Raw genomic sequence first — 24,751 nt, forward strand, 5'->3', positions numbered from 1 at the left:
AATACACATTCAAACGAGACTATTTCGTAATAATGCCTGAAAAAAATAAAATAAATGTGGTAAATTATAATTCGTTAACAGTTAACACTCTGCAACACCTTCATGTAGCATATTTCTTCTCACATCTTGTGTACTCTACCCTTACTTATCGGGTCTGTTCCCACATAGTTACAGTGTAGTTACAAGGAAAGGGGGCTGTAATTTGAAGTGGTGTCTGTTCCCACATTGTAACACAGTAGTTGCACCAAGCAAGTACATTTGGTATGCAGTCAGAGTCTGATGCAGCAGAGTCTGATTCACAGGTAAAATACACCTCAAACTAACTGATATTTGCACCATTTGTACAGGTACTTTTGATAGGTACTGACCACTGCAGACCGGGAACACCCCACAAGGGTTGCAGTTTTGGAGATGCTCTGACCCAGTCGTCTAGCCATCACAAAGTCGTTTAGCCCTTGTCAAAGTCACTCAGATCCTTGTGCTTGCCCATTTTTACTTTGAGGACAGAATGTTCACTTCCTGCCTAATATATCCCCCCCACTGGCAGGTGCCATGATAACGAGATTATCAGTGTTATTCACTTCACCTGTCAGTGGTCATAATGTTATGGCTGATGGGTGTATCAGTGTTATTCACCTCCCCTTTCAGTGGTCATAATGTTATGGCTGATGGGTGTATAACTTATGGCATACATATTTTTTGTTATAAATTGATTTGCATTTTAATTAGTGAAATACGTTTTTGATCCCCTCTCAATCAGAACGATGTCTGGCTCCCAGATGTCTTTTATACAGGTAACGAGCTGAGATTAGGAGCACACTCTTAAAGGGGGTGCTTCTAATCTCAGCTTGTTACCTGTATAAAAAACACCTGTCCACAGAAGCAATCAATTAATCAGATTCCAAACTCTCCGACAGGGCCAAGACCAAAGAGCTGTCCAAGGATGTCAACGACAAGATTGTAGACCTACACAAGGCTGGAATGAGAAGGTGACAACAGTTGGTATGATTATTTGCAAATGGAAGAAATACAAAATAATTGTCAATCTCCCTCTGTCTGGGGCTCCATGCAAGACCTCACCTCGTGGAGTTGCAATGATCATGAGAACAGTTAGAAATCAGCCCAGAACTACATGGGAGGATCTTGTCAATGATCTCAAGGCAGCTGGGACCATGGTCACCAAGAAAAATATTGGTAACACACTACGCCATGAAGGACTGAAATCCTGCAGCGCCCGCAAGGTCCCCCTGTACAGGCCCGTCTGAAGTTTGCCAATGAATATCTGAATGATTCAGAAGAGAACTGGGTGAAAGTGTTGTGGTCAGATGAGACCAAAATCAAGCTCTTTGGCATCAACTCAACTCGCCGTGTTTGGAGGAGGAGGAATGCTGCCTATGACCCCAAGAACACCATCCCCACCGTCAAACATGGAGGTGGAAACATTATGCTTTGGGGGTGTTTTTCTGCTAAGGGGACAGGACAACTTCACTACATCAAAGGGACGATGGATGCGGTCATGTACCGTCAAATCTTTGGTGAGAACCTCCTTCCCTCAGCCAGGGCATTGAAAATGGGTTGTGAATGGGTATTCCAGCATGACAATGACCCAAAACACACGGCCAAGGCAACAAAGGAGTGGCTCAAGAAGAAGCACATTAAGGTCCTGGAGTGGCCTAGCCAGTCTCCAGACCTTAAACCCACAGAAAATCTGTGGAGGGAGCTGAAAGTTCGAGTTGCCAAACGTCAGCCTTGAAACCTTAATGACTTGGAGATCTGCAAAGAGGAGTGGGACAAAATCCCTCCTGAGATGTGTGCAAACCTGGTGGCCAACTACAAGAAACATCTGACCTCTGATATTGCCAACAAGGGTTTTGCCACCAAGTACTAAGTCTTGTTTTGCAGAGGGGTCGAATAATTATGTCACTCATTAAAATGCAAATACATTTTTTATATTTTTGCATTTTTCTGGATTTCTTTGTTGTTATTCTGTCCCTCACTGTTCAAATAAACCTACCATTAAAATTATAGACTAATAATTTCTTTGTCAGCAGGGGATCAAAAAAAAATTCCCTCACTGTATAGCCAGGTTCAATTAAATTATTATAACCATCTTGTTTTTCAGAACACCATTTACTAAATGAACCATTGTAATAAATTGTCCAGATAAATCTAATATTTCCACCATAAAAAGCACATTCATTGTATTTCTCAGAGGGATACTTGGACCAATTAGAATGGACCACACAAGCAGGCATAGGAATTCCGTTCCTTCTTCCCAAGTGCCCCCTTGCCCACAGGTTAAATTGCCTATAGGCAGTCAACCTGTAAAGACTGAAACATGAATATTGTTCATATTATTCATTTGTCCTGTGGTCAGTTGTGGAGCTACACACTCGTCATTCACTTACATGGCTCTAATACCAGTCGTTGTATTTAGCCAGCTACATCTAGTTAGCTAATTCCAAATTCCAGTGCACAGGTGTGATGACACCTCAAATGTAATGTGAAATAAGGTTGTGCAGGTCTGCCTCTTTGCAACAGATTCTGTCGTTGTTGGTTTGCAGATACATCAGGACCACAACGGTGTGGTTCAACCTGGCTGTCGTCTGTATTGTCATCAAACACAACTGAATGTTCTACCTCATATGAAACAACTCCAGGAATACACTTACCTTCTGGTTCAAATGCATATCCAAGGGATGAACATGGACAGGTTTGATGGGTCAGTCTTCTTCCATTGTTACTGCGGTGGTAATGTTCAGTTCGCAAACGATTTGTTTTATTTGAACGGTTCTTTTTAGTGACTCGGGACTCACAAGTCCTTTTTTCTAGTGACTCATTACATTTTATCGTTCCTTCGAACATTTGCCAGTGGATTTCTACATGATCACTTGCTTCATACCCGGTCCTCCAGCTCAGTTCCCTGATCAACATCTATGTACATTTGCAGAGAAAAATAGATCAAGCCAGGAACATTATAAAGACATGTTTATAACTGATAATTGAACGGAAACTAATAATTAAGAGAGGTTGAATATGGAGGTCTGTTTAAAGCAGGAGGGGACTACAGACAGAGACAGGGAGAGGTTGAATATAGAGGTCTGTTTGAAGCAGGAGGGGACTACAGACAGGGACAGGGAGAGGTTGAATATATAGGTGTTAACCTCTAAATGCACCCCCTGAGGACACAGCCTGGAATGCCATCTGGCCCTGGTGACTTCTGGTTCACGGTTTTAAAAACTCTTAACGTCAGCCGTGGTTAGGGACAGAGGGTAGTTGTCCTGGTCCTCAGCAAGCCTTCCAGAAGGAATGGCGTTGGTCGCCTCAAACCGTGCATAGAAGGAGTTGAGGTCGTCGGGGAGGGAGGCGGCAGGCTGGGCATCATTGCTGTTTCTCCCTTTATTTCTCCCTTTATACACTAAAGTATATTATTATAATTTAGACATAGATTGTACCGTTTTCTCTTTTTTTTTCAGTGTTAAAAAACGTCTGAATAGCCAAATATAAAAGACATTGGACGTTTCACACACTTGGTATTTATAATTAATGGTATTTATAATAGTATGTGTAATGGTATAATATAATGATAATTAGCCTTGAAATTTTCAAAACAGAAGTATGAGTATTATCCTGTGGTGTATTTAGCCTAAGATCTGTGAGAAGAATCAGTCTGGAAGGATAAGAAGAGTGCAATTGTTGGTGGACACCACCTGCCAAACCATTCCCTTTGGGGGGGTTGTCTTGCTGTTACCACTCCAGTGCACCTGGTGTTACTTTTTATTTGCACCAAAACAGGTGACATAGATTCACTGCTGCTTATGCTTCCCAACTGATCAGGTTGACATCCCTGACGTTTAATTTATTTGGTTTTATACTGTGATGATTTCATGTTCCCTTAATTTTGTTTGTGCAGTGCATATAGACAGACACATTTTGTATCATTGAATTGGCATTTGTTGAAATTAGAAGCATCAACACAAGAAAAAAATGTATGGGTATTTTATGGGTAGAGAAATGTGAAAACATGTAAAGTATATACAGTACCTACAAATGTAAAGTATATACATTACGTTTATACAGTACGGTGCAACGTTTTAGACAGGTGTGGAAAAAATGCTGTAAAGTAAGAAAAATAGACATGTTAATAGTTTATATTTACTCAAAGTGAGTAAACAGGAGAAAAATCTAAATCAAATAAAAATGTGTTGTGAACACCCTTTGCCTACAAAACAGCATCAATTCTTGTAGGTTTGCTTACACACAGTTTTTGAAGAAGCCTGGCAGGTAAGAGAATAAAACATCTTGGAGAATTAACTGCAGTTCTTCTATGGATTTAGGCAGACTCAGTTGCTTCTCTTCATGTAATCCCAGACTGATTTGAAGATGTTGAAATCAGGGCTCTGTGGGGCCATACCATCACTTCCAGGACTCCTGGTTCTTCTTTACGCTGAAGATAGTTCTTCATGTATGTTTGTCATGCTGCATAATATATTTGGGGCCAATCAGACTGATGTTATGGCATCATAAATATCTGCTTGTACTTCTCTGCATTCAGACCATTCATTCTGACCAAATCGTCAACTCCATATGCAGAAATGCATCCGCGAACTTCCAAGGAACCTTCACCATGTTACACTGTTGCCTGCAGACACTCATTCGTGTCTCCAGCCCTTCAGGGAACAAACTGCCTTCTGCTACAGACAAATATTTTGAATTTAGCCTCATCGGTCCAGAGCACATGCTGACATTTTTGTGCACCCCCGTTCCTGTATTTTTGTGCATAGTTAAGTAACTTGGCCTTGTTACCACATGGGAGGAATGGGTTTTTCGCCGCAAGGCCTCCATGAAGGCCACTGGCTAACCAGGCCACCCGGACAATAGATGAGTGTACCAGGGTCCCACTGGCTAACCAGGCCACCCGGACAATAGATGAGTGTACCAGGGTCCCACTGGCTAACCAGGCCATTCGGACAATAGATGGGTGTACCAGGGTCCCACTGGCTAACCAGGCCACCCGGACAATAGATGAGTGTACCAGGGTCCCACTGGCTAACCAGGCCATCCGGACAATAGATGAGTGTACCAGGGTCCCACTGGCTAACCAGGCCACCCAGACAATAGATGGGTGTACCAGGGTCCCACTATTGTCTGCCAGTTCTGAGCTGATGACACTGCTGGACATCTTCCGATTGTGAATGGGTGCAAGAATGATGTGTCTTTCATCTGCTGCATTAAGTTTCCTTGGCCGACCGCTGTCCACTGTCCTCAACGTTGCCCGTTTCTTTGTACTTCTTTAAAAGAGCTTGAACAGCACATCTGGAAACCTCTGTCTGCCTTGACATGTCTGCCTGGGAGAGACCTTGTTGCTGTGCTCAGTCTTGCCTTGGTGTATGACTTTTGACAGTAATGTGTCTTCAGCAACCTCACCTTGTTAGCTGAGTTTGGCTGTTCCTCGCCCAATTGTATTCCTCCTACAGAGCTGTTTCTGTTTCAGGTAATGATTGTGTTTCAACCTACTTTATACCTGTTTGGTATAATTGTCTAATCATACACCTGACTATATGCCTACAAAATCTCTACATTTGTGCAAGTGTACCTAGAAGAATTGATGCTGTTTTGTAGGCAAAGGGTGTTCACACCAAATGTTGATTTAGATTTTTCTTCAGTTTTTTTCTTCTTCTGATTCTTCTGTTCACTCACCTTGCATTTTTTTAACAGATGCATTACATCTATTAACATATTTTTGAAAGAATTCTTACTTTCCAGTATTTTTTCATACCTACCTAAAACATTTCCACAGTGTTGTACATTCCAACAATAATATAGTGTACATATATTAATACTACAGTTGTCCACAGATGTATCAGACTATCAGATCTTTTTTCATTGGTCCATCTCTAAACACCAAAACACAGTTCTTTAACTTACACATGAAAGTTTGGACATACCTAAACATTCTGTATTTAATAACGAGACAACAGATCTAAACTGCATAGTTTTGTCGCCCCACTCATGGTAAATTGGGTCTCACACAAACGTGTAAAAAATTTAAGACTATCAACAAAATAATCAGTCGTTTTTAATAAAAATTCACTAAACAAAAGATCATAAACATTTACAGATAAAATACAAATCACATTTGTAATCCAAGAAAATGAGTATAGTAAAAAATAAATACAGATCACAGCTCTCTTTCACATAACAATGACCATCCTCGCCTCTCACACATTCCCATCATCTTATAGACAAACCATATTAAGTTAGATTTGTTTCAGCACCCGAAGGACTGAACTTCAGTTTACCCCTCAAACGTCCCTCCCAAATCACCTTATCCATTTGAGTTACTACCATCTGATCTTAAGCCCAAATAGTCTCCCAACTCCAGGGTGACTCAGCTTTTACTCAAAGTAGTCTCATATAGTCTTAAAAGCCCCTTTTCCACACTGATTCTGGATGTGTTTACGTACGTGTATAATTCTGTTTGCCTGTGTGATGCCCTTCCACTGTCCAGAGCTTGAGAGATTAAATATTAAAAATATTTAATCTCTTTCCAACATAGTTTAGGTTAAGAGAAACTTCCCACAAACAGAACAATGATAGTATTCTCTTCTGTGAGTATCCTAGGATTAATATAAAGTTGAGATACTGTCAAAAAACATTTCCTACATTCACTAGATGATTGAAACAATTTCGACAGTCAGAACAGAAGTCAGGCTACTCTCCAGAATGCATGAGCTTTCAGGGTTTTTGATTCAGAGAAACTCATTCCATAGACAGAACAGGAGTATGGCTTCTCTCCTGTATGTAAGCACTGGTGAATTTTTGGGTCACCTACATATCTTCTCAGACAGGTGTAAAGCTACTCTCTAGTATGTGTGAGCTTGTGACGTTTTAGGTTACTTACATTAGAGAAACTTTTTCCACAGTCAGAACAGGAGTAAGGCTTCTCTCCTGTATGTGTGCGCTTGTGAAGTTTTAGGTTTTTTGAGTCAGAGAAACACTTTTCACAATCAGAACAGGAGTAAGGTTTCTCTCCAGTATGTATGAGCTTGTGACGTTTTAGGTTACTTGAATTAGAGAAACTCTTCCCACAGTCAGGACAGGAGTAAGGCTTCTCTCCTGTATGTGTCCGCTTGTGACGTTTTAGGATTTTTGATTCAGAGAAACAATTTCCACAATCAGAACAGGAGTAAGGTTTCTCTCCAGTATGTATGCGCTTGTGATGTTTTAGGGATGTTAAAACAGAGAAACTTTTCCCACAATCAGAACAGGAGTAAGGTTTCTCTCCAGTATATCTACGCTGGTGAATTTTAAGAATGCTTAAACGAGAGAAACACTTCCCACAGTCAGAACAGGAGTAAGGCTTCTCTCCAGTATGTATGCGCTGGTGATCTTTTAGGGTTCTTGATTCAGCAAAGCTCTTCCCACAGTCAGAACAGGAGTAAGACTTCTCCCCAGTATGTATGCGCTGGTGATTTTTTAGGATTGTGGATACAGAGAAACTCTTCCCACAGTCAGAACAGGTGTATGGTTTCTCCCCAGTATGTATGCGCTGGTGATTCTTTAGGATTGTGGGTACAGAGAAACTCTTCCCACACTCATTGCAGGAATAAGGTTTCTCTCTTGTATGTGTGTTAATGTGTCTTTTCAACAGTGACATGAATTGGAAATGTTTTCCACAATGGGGACAGGGGTGAGACTTCTTATATTTTATAACTTCCTGTTGATGCTCTCCAGATGTAGGAAATGTATCCACTTCTGCAATCTTATCTGTGTGATTAAAATCAGAAAAGTTTATAAGAGCAGTGATTCACATACATTGCAGTTAAAGATTACATCACTGATCAATGTAACTATTCCTACAGTATTACGTGTGAGAAACATGAAAACAATTCAAATCGGGTTCACATTTTCACCTGGCTATACAATATAAAACTGTAAATATGCAATGCGGTTGGAAAATATTCCCACAGATTAATATCAACAAAAGGCTTTGACATTTTTTGTTTGTTTATCAGCTTGGTCAAAATATCACATGAATCTTATACAATGAATTATGATTTTGTAATCATCATCATCATCAGTGCCAGACATATTGGCACACCAAGAAAATCTTATGAACAAAATCAAATTGATGAACACTGATGAACCATAACATTATGACCACCTGCCACGTGTTGCCAAAACAGCACCATGCTTGTAGGCCCTTTCGCCGGAGGCCAGGGTCATCGTGGGCACTCTGACCGGTGTCTGCAATGACCCATATGCAGCAGGGTGTGATGCACTTTGTTGTGACACATTGATCCTGTTACCATCATTTAGATTTTCTATGACTGGTGTCACAGTGGATCTTCTGTCGGTTCAGTCCAGATTGGACAACCTTTGTTGCCCTCGTGCATCGATGAGGCTTGGGCGCCAACACCCTGTCCTCCGTATGTGGTTTGTCCCTCCTCGGACCACTGTCGATACGTACTTGCCACTGCTGACCGGGAAGCCTTGCCACCCCACAAGCCTTGCCTTTTCAGAGAGCCTATGACCCAGTTGTATGGCCACAACAATGTGGCCCATGTCAAAGTCGCTCAGGTCTTTATTCCTGCCCATTTCTTCTGCATCCAACACCTTCACTAGAAGAATTGCTTGTTCACTTACCATCTAATCCACCCAGATTTTGAAATGTGCCCTTGTTAGGAGATGATCGTCATTTGTGTCACCTGTGAGAGGTCATAATGTTTTGGCTCATCAGTGTATATTCTAAGATTTAACTTTTCAAAAGTTAATCTGAGTTTTTGCTAACTTTCAAGTGCTCATCCATGAAATATTATTGCACTGGGGTACAAATACAAGGCTACACACTCCCTTAGTCATACTTAAACAGGGGGATAGCCTTTGAATGAAATAAGATAAAAAGGTTGTTGACCTTCAAAAATCAGACAATAGCTATAAAGAGACTTACAGGTCTGAAAATACCCATCTTCACTATTAGGGAAATATTTAAGAAATGTAAAACAACGGAAGCTGTAATGAACCTATTGTATTAGTTGGGCTCACAAAGTCTCCAAAACTACGATTCAACACCAACTCCATTCCAACAAGTTACTAGGAAGAGATGGCAGACAGCAGCCGCTGTCACCAAATCACATAAGAATGTCGAGTTTGATAAATGTCATTGGAACTTTGATTGGAACCAGATTCTATGGTCCAGTGAGACAAAGAAAACATTTTGCAAACAAACACCATAAGTGGTTTGGCCTAAAAAAACATGAAGAAAATGACTTGATCACAAAAAGTTCAGTGGTGGATTTGTTATGTTGTGAAGCTGTTTTACTTCCAAAAAACCCAGGGAACATTAAGACACATGGCAATATGAACTTAGAATATAACCCTAACTACCAGGAGTTTTTTGGACAAAACCCAAAACTGCTGTAGGTTGTCATTGAATCTTCCAGGAGGGCAGCAACCCAAAGATCTAAATCCACACAAAAATGGTTCACTGACGAAGATTTTGCAAAGGCCATCACAGTCCCCTGACTTAAACCATTTTGAACACCTGTGGGATCTAATATCCCTTCTGTGTTCCCTCACCTCATCAAACATTATGAGACTCAGAGCAGTTATCATGGCAAAGAAATGGTCCTCAAAGTACTGAATGTCTGTACAGAATTAAATACATTATTTTATATTAAAATAATTTAAAAAATTGCTAATTATAAAATTGTTTCTCATGATGCCAGTTTTCAAAATAGTATAATATTTAGTTAATAGCAATTCAATCTGTTTCCCAATGGCTTTTCAAAATGTTTTTCATTATATTACAGCCTTTTGAAATGTCATTGACTTGTTCATCACCAAATGGTGTAATTCATAACATCATACACTCACCCAAAGGATTATTAGGAACACCTGTTCAATTTCTCATTAATGCAATTATCTAATCAACCAATCACATGACAGTTGCTTCAATGCATTTAGGGGTTTGGTCCTGGTCAAGACAATCTCCTGAACTCCAAACTGAATGTCAGAATGGGAAAGAAAAGTGATTTAAACAATCTTGAGCTTGGCATGGTTGTTGGTGCCAGATGGGCCGGTCTGAGTATTTCACAATCTGCTCAGTTACTGGGATTTTCACGCACAACCATTTCTAGGGTTTACAAAGAATGGTGTGAAAAGGGAAAAACATCCAGTATGCGGCAGTCCTGTGGGCGAAAATGCCTTGTTGATGCTAGAGGTCAGAGGAGAATGGGCCGACTGATTCAAGCTGATAGAAGAGCAACTTTGACTGAAATAACCACTTGTTACAACCGAGGTATGCAGCAAAGCATTTGTGAAGGCACAACCTTGAGGCGGATGGGCAACAACAGCAGAAGACCCCACCGGGTACCACTCATCTCCACTACAAATAGGAAAAAGAGGCTACAATTTGCACGAGCTCACCAAAATTGGACAGTTGAAGACTGGAAGAATGTTGCCTGGTCTGATGAGTCTCGAGTTCTGTTGAGACATTCAGATGGTAGAGTCAGAATTTGGCGTAAACAGAATGAGAATATGGATCCATCATGCCTTGTTACCACTGTGCAGGCTGGTGGTGGTGGTGGTGGTGTAATGGTGTGGGGGATGTTTTCTTGGCACACTTTAGGCCCCTTAGTGCCAATTGGGCATCGTTTAAATGCCAAGGCCTACCTGAGCATTGTTTTTGACCATGTCCATCCCTTTATGACCACCATGTACCCATCCTCTGATGGCTACTTCCAGCAGGATAATACACCATGTCACAAAGCTTGAATCATTTCAAATTGGTTTCTTGAACATGACAATGAGTTCACTGTACTGAAATGGCCCCCACAGTCACCAGATCTCAACCCAATAGAGCATCTTTGGGATGTGGTGGAACGGTAGCTTCGTGCCCTGGATGTGCATACCACAAATCTCCATCAACTGCAAGATGCTATCCTATCAATATGGGCCAACATTTCTAAAGAATGCTTTCAGCACCTTGTTGAATCAATGCCACGTAGAATTAAGGCAGTTCTGAAGGCGAAAGGGGGTCAAACACAGTCTTAGTATGGTGTTCCTAATAATCCTTTAGGTGAGTGTATATTCCATGATCACAAAAGATATATTAATAGATTCTAATCCAGAAACACTAGCATCCCCTACAACTAATTGGTTGATGTTGCAACATACAGTTGTACTTGAAGGCATAGCAATTTAACAAATTTGTAAAGAACAAGATTCAAAATTAATATCTTTATGAATCACACAAGTAAATGGCAGTAGAAACACTGCTAGTCACTGCAATTCCAGATATTTTAAAAGATCAATCTAAAGTTGGCTAGCAAATGACAAACTATGAAAAACAATGAACACGTGGCAACTAGACAATGGGTAGTTTTCCCCAATAAAATGTAGATGTAACATTTCCAGTGGAGTAGAGTCAGTGTTTAGGTCACCCTGACATTGGGAAGAGAGCACTGAAGATCACAGTATCACATCAAGTTTCTTTCAGCCACCCAGGACACCTGTTTGGGCAGCGTGACTTGAAGGAAGCAAATAATTAGCGCAGTAAGAAGAGAAAACTAAGAAATAACCTTCAGAATCTCCTTACCTCCAGCATCCCATTTCCCACAGCTTGGGCTCTAGTTCCTGAGTCACCCTGATACTGCCCACACCAACATGCAGTACTGGGCCAAAGTTTTAAGCAGATGTGAATACATGTTGTGAAGTATGAATGATTTTAAAAAATATACATGTCAAGGCAGACAGAGGTTTCCAGATGTGCTGTTCAAGCTCTATTGAAGAAGTACAAAGAAACGGGCAAACGTTGAGGACGGTAGACACAGTGGTCGGCCAAGGAACTTTCCTGCAGCCGATGAAAAACACATCTTGCTTGCACCCCTTCGCAATCGGAAGATGTCCAGCAGTGTCATCAGCTCAGAACTGGCAGAAAATAGTGGGACCCTGGTACACCCATCTATTGTCCGAATGGCCTGGTTAGCCAATGGGACCCTGGTACACCCATCTATTGTCCTGATGGCCTGGTTAGCCAGTGGGACCCTGGTACACTCATCTATTGTCCGGGTGGCCTGGTTAGCCAGTGGCCTTCATGGAGGGCTTGCGGCGAAAAACCCATTCCTCCCATGTGGAAACAAGGCCAAGTTACTTAACTATGCACGAAAATACAGGAACGGGGGTGCACAGAAATGTCAGCATGTGCTCTGGACCGATGAGGCTAAATTCAAAATATTTGTCTGTAGCAGAAGGCAGTTTGTTCCCTGAAGGGCTGGAGACACGAATGAGTGTCTGCAGGCAACAGTGTAACATGGTGAAGGTTCCTTGGAAGTTCGCGGATGCATTTCTGCATATGGAGTTGACGATTTGGTCAGAATGAATGGTCTGAATGCAGAGACGTACAGGCAGATATTTATGACGCCACAACATCAGTCTGATTGGCCCCAAATATATTCTGCAGCATGACAACGACTCCAAACATACATCAAGAACTATCTTCAGTGTTAAGAAAAAACAGAAGTCCTGGAAGTGATGGTATGGCCCCAAGGAGCCCTGATTTCAACATCATCATGTAACTGTTTAACTATGACCATGGGCTCAAGCCCCAGTCACTGCCGATTGTGGCCGGGGGGCTGGTAGGGCAGCGCATATTTTGGTTGGCACCGTCCAGGGTATGAGGGCAGGTAATCGGCATGGGGCATTTCCTTGCGCCGCTGCGTTCCAGCAACGTCTCTGGCGGACCGGTCGCCTCTAACCTGGCTAGGAATTGAGCAAGCATTTCTTCTGACGCGTTGGCTCACATTGACTTCCTGGTTTAGAGAGTGGGTGTGAAGAAACAGACCGGCTGTTCAGACAGGTTTCGGAAGGAAGCCTGTGACGATCTGCAAGACTTTGGCAGCGGTGGCATAAGGTCATATAATGGGATTGGGTGAAGGGGGGGGGGGGGGGGGTCTCTCTGGGATTACATGGAGAAAAGCAACTGAGGCGGCCTGAATCCAGAGAACAACTGTGGTTAGTTCTCCAAGATTGATCTCCTTATAATCTATGGTGGTTTGTGTGTTTATCATTATTTGAATTTTTCTCTCTTTTTTGCTTGTTCTTGTCTAGCTTGCTCTAGCTTGATGTAATATGATCTGGCTGTGTAAGACAGTGTTGCTCTAGCTTGATGTAAAATGATCTGGCTGTGTAAGACAGTGTTGCTCTAGCTTGATGTAAAATGATCTGGCTGTGTAAGACAGTGTTGCTGTAGCTTGTTGTAATATGATCTGGCTGTGTAAGACAGTGTTGCTCTAGGTTGATGTAAAATGATCTGGCTGTGTAAGACAGTGTTGCTCTAGCTTGATGTAATATGATCTGGCTGTGTAAGACAGTGTTGCTCTAGCTTGATATTTATGTCTATTGTCATGTTCAATATCACACTCATTCCTTTGTATTATAACTAATGGGTAATCTTAGCAAAAAAAAATCCATACAACGCCATTATTTAATCATGTTTGATTATTTATTCAATGAGTGACGTGTCTGATGTGAGACCTAATTGGTCCACTCGAGGTAACTTAGCTATTTAAGTTGGCCTCTTATGTTTTTTAAATAACCTGATGATGGTCCTCATTGTTCTTATTAAATCTATTTTGATATTGCATGTGATGTGGCCAGTGTGCAGGAGTTTCTTGTATAACGTATTATTACACAATAAGAATATAGAGAATACAAAACAGATGAAACAACATCTACCCCATTCATTAGTAAGAACAGCAAATTGACAACATTAAACCCTCACCAACCAGTTCTTACCTTGATTAGTTAAATCCCCAATCTTCTGCTCCTCCTCTTCACATTTAATGATAACCCCAATTTTCTCCTCCTCCTCCTCTTCAGATTTAATGAAAACCCCATTCTTCTCTTCCTCCTCTTCATATTTGATAACATTCAGTCCTAGTGTTTCAATACTATCTTCCAGCTTCACTGATGTCATCTCTGAATCCACCAATGAACACTGAGCTCCACTGTTACAATCAGAATCCAGTGATTCTTGTTTGGGTTCAATGTGGAAGGAGAGCAGCAGGCTGGGTTTGTCCTCCATCTCCTAAAATAAAGACCAAATCAGACCAAAACACGTTGGATGTGGATAGAACACAAATACAATAAACTGATCATAACAGACTTGGGTCAGATACTGCAGTCAGATTAAATGAAGTACACCTGTGTATCGAGTTTAAACACAATAACAAAACACATATTTAAATGAAGGGATGTGACAAATTCATGATTTTCTTTTTGCCAGACTGCGTAAGCGGAGCTGGCCTAGAAGAGCAAATGTATGCGACGGACGGACGGACGGATGCAGTGGTTAGAGACGAGGGCTACGGAACAACATGTCCCACATTCGACTCCAGTAAAATTCTTAAAACACATTATGCCTGAGATTCAGGACACAAAAACGTTGCTGGCTACAACCTTTTGTAGCTACGGGAAGCCTAAAATGAAACAGTTTACTGTAGTGATGGCCAAACAAGGCTTCATAAGCCTTCATAAGCGGCCATATAGTTAATCTAGTATGTAAAAAAACAACAGACAAGAACAACATTGGAATGGACATTAAACATAAAATGACTGACTAGATGGTTATCTATATCGCCTTATATAGTTCAATGATGGCTTTTATTTTGAAAAAAAGAAAATCTGTGTTAGCGCTGCTAGCATAATATCCTGCTGCTAGAAGAACGGCCATCACTAGTTTACTGATATGTTGCTACTATTTCTGGTGGATCTTCGAAATGATGTCTTATCATTTCTTCAGGATAGACAAACACTTTGCTGGCTACACGATTCTCTCGTCTTTTCACTTGACGTAAAAGTCCTATCGTCACCTATATTGATACAGTAGTTATTGTATCAATTTCATTCAAGAATGGCTAATAAGCTGTTAAAATGGCCAGTGGCAAAAGCAATACAGTTAATAGATGCTATTTGTGGTGGAGGTAAAATTATTAAGAAACGTTACAAAGTTTAACACAACTTGGCGTGATGTTAATGCATTATATATTATAATGTTAATGTGTTATACTGACACCCGGCAAAATGGTCAGTTCTGTGACATAGTGGTTAAAGACACAGCCTTTCATGTGGGCGACCTGGGTTTGTTGCTAGTTTTGTCCTGCCCCCCCCCCCTGGGCTCGGGTTTTGCCATGTGTCAGCAGCCATTAGAGATGTGTCAGAGCCCCTCTGTGGGGTGGTGAGTGGCGTGTCAGAGCCCCTCTGTGGGGTGGTGAGTGGCGTGTCAGAGCCCCTCTGTGGGGTGGTGAGTGGCGCGTCAGAGCCCCTCTGTGGGGTGGTGAGTGGCGCGTCAGAGCCCCTCTATGGGGTGGTGAGTGGCGCGTCAGAGCCCCTCTGTGGGGTGGTGAGTGGCGCGTCAGGCCACACGGGCCCTTGGCATTAGTTACGTGTCAGTGCCACCCTTGGCGTGGGACTCGCTCCATCATGTCCACTTAACCAGAGGACCCCCGCTTTCCTGTTGGTGGCCTTCCCCTCGGTCTCGCAGACACCCCATGTCAGGTTCTGTTGTTCTGGCGGGGGCTCTGATGGGTGGTTGGTGCAGCCGCTGTTTGAGGGCGACTGCTCAGAGTGCCCTTTTCTGCTTAGCCAGTTCAGCCCACCGATTTGGTTTGCATCAATCTGGAGGATGTTTGCTGCTGTGTGTAGCTTTACGCCCCCACACACACACACGTCTCCGGTTATGATTTGTTCCTGGTCCTCCTCCTTCAGTCTCTCCCTGTCTTCCCTCACCTTTACCAAGGTGGTTGGGGGAGCTTAGATCCGTTTGGACATGAGGTCTGTGTGCTGGTTGTCTGGGTGATTGGTTGACCTTCCTGACTCCAGCTCTATAGGTTTAGTTTTGGGTGTTGAGTTTACAGTTGTGTTCCCTTTCCCGGTTCAGTTTTGGAGTGTCAGTTCACTTTTGCGCCTGCCTTTGTCTTTGGAACCTCATTGCTGCTATTCCTGCATTTCAGTTGCACATTCACCATCAATTAGCCTCCGTCAGTATTGCCATTTGTAGTTGTATTTGCCTCCATTGCACATCCATACATTATACTTGGTGGCTGTTTTTGTATGGCTGTTGTGGATGTGGTCGGTTCAGCTCTGCTGTTGGCCATAGGCCTGAACCAATCACGCCAACAAACATTATCACTTTGTCTGTTCAATCAAACACTTCTAGAAGTGAGCTAAATAATTAACCACTAAATAACTAGAGTGAAAGCTAGCTAGATGGAGCAGGCAACATTAACTATAGTCTTATTTTGATGGGCTTCACTTGGCTTTCACATAGCCCCTCCTCTTCACACACAGTGTAGACTGATTTAGTATGGATCAGAATACCCATAAAACCTTGCAACACAACTGAAAAAGCTGCTCTTTTGGAAAATTACACTATTAATTTCCTTAATAGGGGATTTTTATATCCACTTCAAATAAGGTCTGTATTTCATGTACACTTACACCACCTCACCATATTGATAACTCTGTAAATATATAAGACAAGGGGACTTATCAATATCTTTGTCCAAATGTATCCAAAAACCTATGGACTATGGAACAATTATTAGCCACTAATATGGCTATCTTGCAGAAATACACTTTACGTTTGACGTCATCGAGTGTAGCATGTGGTAACAGAAAAACCCTCATTGAGCCATTACGCATCAAGCCTTTTGTGTCGTTGATGTTGGCCCTACAGTAGGTGGATTGAATCCCCTGGTCACCCATAGTGACCTGGAAAGAAGACCACGTGATTTTAGCTGTGAGAATACCTAACAATACCTAATAAACAGCATACTTCCCAGATGACGACTACAGTTTTACCATAAACAAAATGATAAATTGGTCATTTCACCCTTGACAGACTGAATACCTGTTGCTGTCTGGACACACAACACAGTCCAGATGTAAAAAGTTATATTCAAAATGTAAATGCATAACATATGATTATATATCAATTATATGGATTTTTCTGCCTACATATCTGATGCATTTATTAGCTAAACCTTAACGACAGGATAAACCTCATCCTGGTCCTGCCCATACCAGTAAGTTGACCCGACCTATAACTGCACTTCTCCACATGGCCAGACTCGTGGTGGTCTCCTACCCTTTTAATAGTCTTATGATCATCCATAAGAAATTAAATAAGGCCTAAAATGTACAAACTAAGCCAACTATTAGTAAAGAAAACAAAATGTATCGTTCGATACTGCACTGTTAACTCGCTCGTTAAAGGCACCTAAGACAGAGGGGACTGAAGAAATCAAACACTTCATTACCAAACAACACATGGATACGGAATTATAGCAATGGTCAACATTAATTTCCGTGTGTCTGTTAGAAATGACGTGGAGATGTTTACTAGAGGGAATTGTAGTTACCTTACTGTAGATTTAATATGTTGCTAATAAGCATGAAAAATTGAGGTCAATTGAGGTCAATAAGCTGACAGTTGTCACCTTACTCAGCAGAGATTTAAACGGCTATTAAAACGTTGAACTGAGTTAGGCCTAAACGAAACAGAAATTCCTTATCGGAAAAATTAATGGCGAAACGAGAACAGGGATCGCATTTTAAATGTGTTTTTACAGGGATTTTGAGGCGTCGACTATTTCGGTCTATTGTACCTTGTGGACAAAATGAGAAAGATAATTAATTCAGGCAGTGGGAATTATTGTCCGTCTTTGTTACCGAATAAGGATATAGTTTGAACGAACCATACACGAATCCTGTCACTAGTAAATATAAATATCAAGCAATTCGTTTGCTTGCTTTTGAATCTAATCTAATCTAATCTTAGAGACTACTGTACTCTTACATTCACTGCTTCCTCCTACACGAACACTGCGTACCGCCCGTTCCTTTGGTGCGATGTGTACAGTATACCACTAAGTACCTGCTATATCTTCGTTTTTGTCCTAGTAACGTTGTTTTATTATCTGGATTTATTTGTCTTGTGATAAAATGTGAATTATACATTACAGTTACGAAACATAGAAGGGTTTATGGATTTTTACATTAAACGTTTACACCACACACACTATTTCTATAAAACTACCAAAGAAACGATTAAAATACTGTTGTTCAATCACTTACCATTTTAGCTACTTCTTGTTGATTTTGAAAACGACAAACGTCCTCGAAACGGCTTGAACAAGATGGATTCTTCTGTTTGTCGCAGTTGGCACCATCTACAAAGGTGATTTACCGCCACCTACCGCGTGTTCTCAGTCTTTAGGACAGACAACCTATGGAAACTCGTAAGGGTCAGAATTCATGCTAAGCAAGTTCCTGCTAAGTAAATGCGTGAACCTGTTACCACGTTACAAAAAATGTGTTGCCCGGTTAAATAAACGCTCATCAGATAACAGTAGAATGTGTCCTCAGCTAACTCTTTCCTAACTATATTAACTTTGAATACACAGAGGCGACGGAAATATTTTATTACAGGGATGTGGAATTGGCTATTTTGTGGGCATATTAAGAAAAGACGTAATCTAATCCTAAAACGCACATTCAGACACATAAATTATGAATTCAGCAACAACAGGTCATTTTGATTTCTTATCTATTCATTCTAATAAAAGTGAACATATAGCCTACAGAACACTGAAGAAAATGGCCTAACACACTTATCTTGACGCTTAGAAAAATGCTGCCTTACACTACAGATATTTACAAAAGGGAATTATCCCTCTTAAAAAAGCGGTTGGGAGAGACTTGCAACTCATCTGAAAAGTGCAGTAATTTACATTAAATCGTTAAGATACCAAAGGACTAAAATATTTAACGGTAAAAAATAAAGGCTGAAAATATAATTGTAATACCTTCGGCTGCCAACACGCTCGTATAAAACACTAAAGAGAACGCTCCAACAAATATATCATATGCATTTTAAACTGTATTGTACTCTTTATTACTGAACTGAATAGCTAAACATTCACAAAAGTGGATTATCTGCATTTATGAGGATGTTGCGACAAATTCAAATATTGTCTTTTTCGGAGGAGCTGCCTCTACTTACTGCATCCTTGATGTAGGGCTAGATGAATGCTAAAGAGTGTGTAGTAAATTAATTGAAAGGAAGCGCTAGAGCTACGGTTTGAATAGCCTATTAAATCAGAAAAACGGCGCAGGCGTTGGTAACAGATGTGGGCGTTTATTTAGCCTAGTTGGTAAGAGGTGTCGATGTTTACTTAACAGGCGCAGGCGCTTGTTTTGCAGGTGCAACTGTCTATCGCGTTGTCTACTGCGCTCACAAAGTCAGTCTGGTGGCCAAATCTGTGTGTGGTGGATGCCAGAAGAACGCTACCTACCGGAATGCGTAGTGCCTAGTGCCTACTGTAAGGTTTGGTGGATAATGGTCTGGGCTGCGATTCAGGATTTGGGCTTGGCCCCTTAGTTCCAGTGAGGGGACATCTTAATGCAACAGCATACAAAGACATTTTAGACAATAGGGTACTTCCAACTTTGTGGCAAAAGTTTAGGAAAGGACCTTTCTTGTTCCAGCCTGACTGTGCCCCTGTGCACAAAGTGGAGTCTATAAAGATATGGTTTGAACTAAGTTGGTGTGAGCCCTGGCCTCAAACCCAGCAAACCTTTGGGATGAATTGGAACGGCAATTGCCAGCCAGGCCTCACAAATGCTTGATTGGCTGAATAGGCAGAAATACACAGAGACACTCTAGAATCTTGTGGAACGCCTTCCCAAAAGAGTGGTGGATGCTGCTGCTGCAAAGAGCGGGCCAACTCCATATTAATGACCATGATTTTGGAGTGTGATGTCCAACAAGCTGATATGGGTCTGATGGTCGGGTGTCCAACAAGCTCATATGGGTCTAATGGTCAGGTGTCCACATTCTTTTGGATCTGATGGTTGGGTGTCCACATTCATATGGGTCTGATGGTCCGGTGTCCAAATTATTTTGGGTCTGATGGTCGTGTCCTCATACTTTTAGCAATAAAGTGTATTTACTCAGATCATGACACTGCACCTTCATTTGTTATTTGTGTTTTACAGTTTAATTGGGAGAAATATTTTGGGTGTTAAAAAATCTGAGCTGCTTAGTTTCAGGACCTTCCTTATTGTAATAGACGTTTAATTGGACCTTCACTGCTCTGCCCTCATGGGTCACACCCCAATCCACGTTGGACACATCTATCATTACTACTTTTCTGTGGGAAACATCTGGACTCCTTGAGAAGTGCTACCGTGCAGTCTATAGATATATGCCCACTGAAAACGCGGAGGGGTTACAGGAAATTGCATTCTGTATCCCCTAACTACTTTCGCTTGTGGTCAGTTGGAAACTGCGCATGCCTGCCAGTTTAATCTTCCATCTGAGAGCTGTGGCTCCCTCAATAGGCAATACAGGATAACCACAAGTTTTAACTGATTTAGTGAGAAATAACGTCTGACTACCCCCTCAGCATGTGGCTTGGTTGCGCTAGTGGTGACATCTTTAGAATGCAGAAGCCTTTGGGAGTTACTGAGAGGGGGACCTTTCAGAAACATCCTCTCGAACATGGTCTCTTCCTTGGTAGATTGTAACATGAGACCAAATGGTTGGACCAGGTGTGCCTGACAAGACACTGTGGTGTGTCTGCTCTGAACGCACTCTGCAGACACTCTGGGATTGTTTTTTGGGCAGACAGTCTCTGTTACTCTGTTACTATGGTAACCTCTCCTTTGGCACAGCTGAACATTTCAGATCTGGGAAATTTTGGTTTAGAGTGGACTCAGGTAAGGTCAAAATATTTGTTTGTAAACTGACCAGCATTACACCACATTACTTATTACTAGAAAAACTTTTATTCTTTTGGAATCATTACACAGCATACTCATTTGTTTTGTGTTTTATGGTGTAAAGGGACCGGGCTGGCTGGGTACATTTTTAGCTATATGAATGCAAGCAGCTTGGGCTAATATACACTCGTAGCTATCTGAAGATAACTCTCATCATTCCTAACAAAGATCTACTTAACAAATGATCATAAAAACTTTACAAAAAAAAAACATACAAATCCCCCTTGTAATCTAAGGCAACAGAATAATATAAAATCCATAGAGACCAATCAAAGCTCTCTTCCACATAACAATGACCATCCTCCCCTCTCACACATCCCTGTCATTTTATAACCACATTCTATGTAATTCGATGTGTCAGCACTCATTCCCCAAAACGCTGTGATGGCTTCTGTCAGTCAAACATCACTAACAACATGTTCCCTTATTTAGGGTGTCAGCATTGTAAGACTATAGTGGAGTGGACCCATAGGAGCTTCACTTCAACCCTTGTCATAAGTACTGAACACAAAAAGCCCTCGGAAGTCACCTTATTCATTTGAGTTACTACCATCTGATCTTAAGGAGCTTGTTAAAAGAGTCTGTTAATGGGTGTGTGATTTATAGTTCGTAGTCTCTCCTGTACAGTATCGAACTGTCTCCAAAGCATTTAATCCCTTTCCAACATGTTTTAGGTTTCTACAAAAGAAACCCTTCCCACATGCAGAAGATGATCATATTCTGTAGTGTGAGTACTCTGAGGAATTGTAAGTATAGATATTCAAAAACCATTTCTTACAATCAGACGTTAGGGTTATTAACCAGTAGGTATCCCCTGATGAGGTTTCAGGGAAACTATATGCTTTAAACTTTCCCCACAATCAGTATAGGGGTACGATTTCTCGTCTGTATGTATGCGCTGGTGAACATTAAGGCTACCTAACTGAGAGAAACACTTCCCACAGTCAGAACAAGAGTAAGGCTTCTCTCCTGTATGGACACGTCTGTGAATTTTAAGGCTGTCTAATCTAGAGAAAGAAATCCCACAGTCAGAACAGGTGTAAGGTTTCTCTCCAGTATGTATGCGCTGGTGTATTTTAAGGTTGCCTAAATATGAGAAACCATTCCCACAGTCAGAACAGGTGTAAGGTTTCTCTCCAGTATGTAAGCGCTCATGTAGTTTAAGGTTACCTAAATGAGAGAAACAATTCCCGCAGATAGAACAGGGGTAAGGTTTCTCTCCAGTATGTATGCGCTGGTGTATTTTAAGGTTACCTAAATGAGAGAACCTATTCCCACAGTCAGAACAGGAGTAAGGCTTCTGTCCAGTATGTACATGCTGGTGACCTTTAAGGTCCGATAACCGAGAGAAACTCTTCCCACACTGAGTACAGGAGTATGGTTTTTCTCCAGTATGTATACGCTGGTGAAGTTTAAGGTTACCTAATCGAGAGAAACAATTTCCACAGTCAGAACACGAGAAAGGCTTCTCCCCTGTATGTATGCGCTGGTGAACTTTAAGGTCAGATGGCCGAGAGAAACTCTTCCCACAATTAGTACAAGAGTAAGGCTTCTGTCCAGTATGTTTGTGCTGGTGACATTTAAGGTCCGATAACCGAGAGAAACTCTTCCCACAATCAGAACATGAATAAGGTTTTTCACCAGAATGTATGCGCTGGTGAAGTTTAAGGTTACCTAATTGAGAGAAACAATTCCCACATTCAGAACAGGAGTAAGGTTTTTCACCTGTATGTACACGCTGGTGAACTTTAAGGTGCTGTGATTTATAAAAACTTTTCCCACAGTCTGAACAGCTGTATGGACTCTCTCCTGTATGAACTCTCTGATGACCAGTAAGATCATAACTCCTCTCACTGTGCTTCTCTTCTGAATGTATGTTCATGTGTTTTTTTAACAGTGATATAAATAGGAAACATTTTCCACAATGGGGGCAGGAGTGAGACTTCTTGTCTTTGTAATCATCCTGTTGTTGCTCTCCAGGAAATATATCCACTTCAGCTTTCTCATCTGTGTGATTAAAATCAGAAAGGTTCATTAGAGCAGTGATTCACATACGGTGTCAATGTGTCAAAGATCAATTTAACTATTCCCAGAACGTTAAGTGAGAGATAAATATGTAAACAATTTCTGAAATCAGTTTCACATTGTCACCAGGCTTAACATTATATATATTAAACATGTCAATTTGCATTGCCCTCCAAACATGTTGTGACCCAGGGGACATACACTGAACACATTCAAAAACAAGGAAAAATGAAGTCTGAAGAAACTTCTCAAAAGACAGATTATTTCAACTTTTAATAAATCTCACGGAAAACAAGCTGATCAATAACAATGACATTCTTTCACTGGTAGTTGTATTTTCAACAGAAGGGTTTTTTCAATTATATTTGTAGTTTACAACATCCATGCTTGATGGCACAGCAGTTAGCATGACACCACTTTTCAGTACACCAGATAATCAGTCTTTTTACATGGTAATCATGGAAAGAATATTAACGGATAAGGCAACATGACTTTTAGAAGTAATAGTTAGTTGCCCCACATAAAACGTAGACTTGATCTACATTAATCTACTTAGCAGAGCCCAGTCCATTTTCTCTATCCTTCTCACAAACAAACACACCGCAACGCCCAATCTTTGGTGCAGCGCCAACTAAGTAGCTGCTAAAATGTTGTTTTGTCGTAATAACCTTACAGTTTTGTTTGATGATTTAGATGCAAAACGCCTCTGAAAAATATATTTTAAATCAAATGGGTGGATCCTACAACAGCTGGAAACCAAGACAGATTCATAGTCATCAAGATCTTCAGATGGAAACACAAGGCAGCTGTTATGGCAGGACATACGAACATCCACCCTGACGAGGATTACTCTGAAGACGTAAGGCTGAAACAAACTCGTTCCGGTCTTGAAAGCTGAAAGATCCAAGGGAAACATTGCCTACATCCACTATAACAGACTCACTGTCCACCCTGCCTCCCAAAAGGACTGCCGAGTGGAAAGATCAGCTAAGAATGAGCACAGACATGTAACGTGGGATTCCACAAGGCTCTTCACTAGGACCATCTATCTTGTCTTATTAGTGGGAATTGGTTTGCAAAAAAGCCTGTGTGTCTTCGGATGACTCAACACTATGTCTGTCCCAGCTGTTGAAGAAATCACTTCAACCCTCAACTATAAGTTGCAGGGATTTTCCTGCATATAAAACTCAAAGGCAGCTGCCTTCCCAAAATCTCACGGTGCCTCGGTGTGTCGGCATGGTAAAACAATTTTGCGCTCGTAGACTAAATAGCCTACCAGCAATATACTGCAGTGAATGTGACAGTAGGAGGAAACTTTTGTCATACTGGCAGTGTTGCCAGGTGGGTAGGTTTCCCAAACAGCTGGGCTATTTTTAATGGGCTTGGGTGGGTCAATAAACAGAGGGGGTTGTATGGAAGCTATAGCATTTCCAATGACTTCAAGGTTTACTGTCAATGATGCAGCAACCTTTCATACAGGTGAGTAACATCGGAAAAACAAGTGGAATCTATTTTTCTTTTACACCCAAGTATGTCAAAATATTTAAATAAAACGTAACACCTAAACTACATCCAATCTGAATAACACAACATTTGTTAACGTTTCAGATGACGTCTAGTAGAATTCCAGAGACAGACAACAGACTTCGTGAGACAAAGATGACTGGTGAAAAGATGATTAGATTAGGGTATGTAGGCTATTGTCCCCATCAATATTTAATATGCAATAAAGTGTAAAAATATAGAGGAGAGGGGGTTAAGTTGTCACACTGCTCATACGTCCAACACTAGAGGAGTTCCCTCAAATCAAATAGCTACTTTGTGTGACCACAAGTTCTATGGTCAACTTCCTGTTCACAAGTTATCAAGAACACTA

General features: G+C 41.2%; 2 protein-coding genes across 5 annotated transcripts in view; both read right to left on the reverse strand.

The window, feature by feature from the left end:
* Positions 1 to 4,001: 4,001 nt before the first annotated feature.
* LOC117592728 (oocyte zinc finger protein XlCOF6.1-like) lies at positions 4,002 to 18,287 on the reverse strand. Of its 2 annotated transcripts, XM_034288603.1 has the most exons (4): positions 18,142 to 18,287; positions 13,801 to 14,092; positions 10,432 to 10,488; positions 4,002 to 7,770 (listed from the first exon to the last, which is right to left on the reverse strand). In XM_034288603.1, exons 1-4 carry the CDS (start codon positions 18,142 to 18,144, stop codon positions 6,860 to 6,862), a joined length of 1,263 nt encoding a protein of 420 aa, XP_034144494.1. In that variant the 5' UTR covers positions 18,145 to 18,287; the 3' UTR covers positions 4,002 to 6,859. The 2 variants fall into 2 exon arrangements, with proteins under 2 accessions (XP_034144494.1, XP_012986914.1); XM_013131460.4 differs by lacking the exon at positions 10,432 to 10,488 and having other exon boundaries at positions 18,142 to 18,284.
* A 2,596-nt stretch (positions 18,288 to 20,883) lies between these two features.
* Positions 20,884 to 24,751, reverse strand: part of LOC105027977 (zinc finger protein 239) — a 52,098-nt gene continuing 48,230 nt past the window's right edge. For 2 of the 3 annotated variants that reach the window (XM_029115989.2, XM_029115985.2), the window contains one exon: positions 20,884 to 22,857. In XM_029115989.2, the coding sequence (XP_028971822.1) occupies positions 21,647 to 22,732 (1,086 nt within the window). In that variant the 5' untranslated portion in view covers positions 22,733 to 22,857 and the 3' untranslated portion in view covers positions 20,884 to 21,646. The remainder of the gene's footprint in view (positions 22,858 to 24,751) is intronic. The other variant, XM_034288577.1, reaches the window with a different exon arrangement.

This window comes from Esox lucius, chromosome 20 (genome assembly GCF_011004845.1).
Source record: "Esox lucius isolate fEsoLuc1 chromosome 20, fEsoLuc1.pri, whole genome shotgun sequence".
Taxonomy (NCBI): Eukaryota; Metazoa; Chordata; class Actinopteri; order Esociformes; family Esocidae; genus Esox; species Esox lucius.

What these genes read in the sequence shown, in the direction of transcription:
- LOC117592728 (XM_034288603.1), bottom strand. An exon ending in TGGGGATTTAACTAATCAAG is followed by an intron (nt 10,489 to 13,800) that starts GTAAGAACTGGT and finishes ATGTCTCAACAG; the next exon opens with AACTCGAGACTCATCAGACC. An exon ending in TCTTCAACTGTCCAATTTTG is followed by an intron (nt 7,771 to 10,431) that starts GTGAGCTCGTGC and finishes TTAATCACACAG; the next exon opens with ATAAGATTGCAGAAGTGGAT.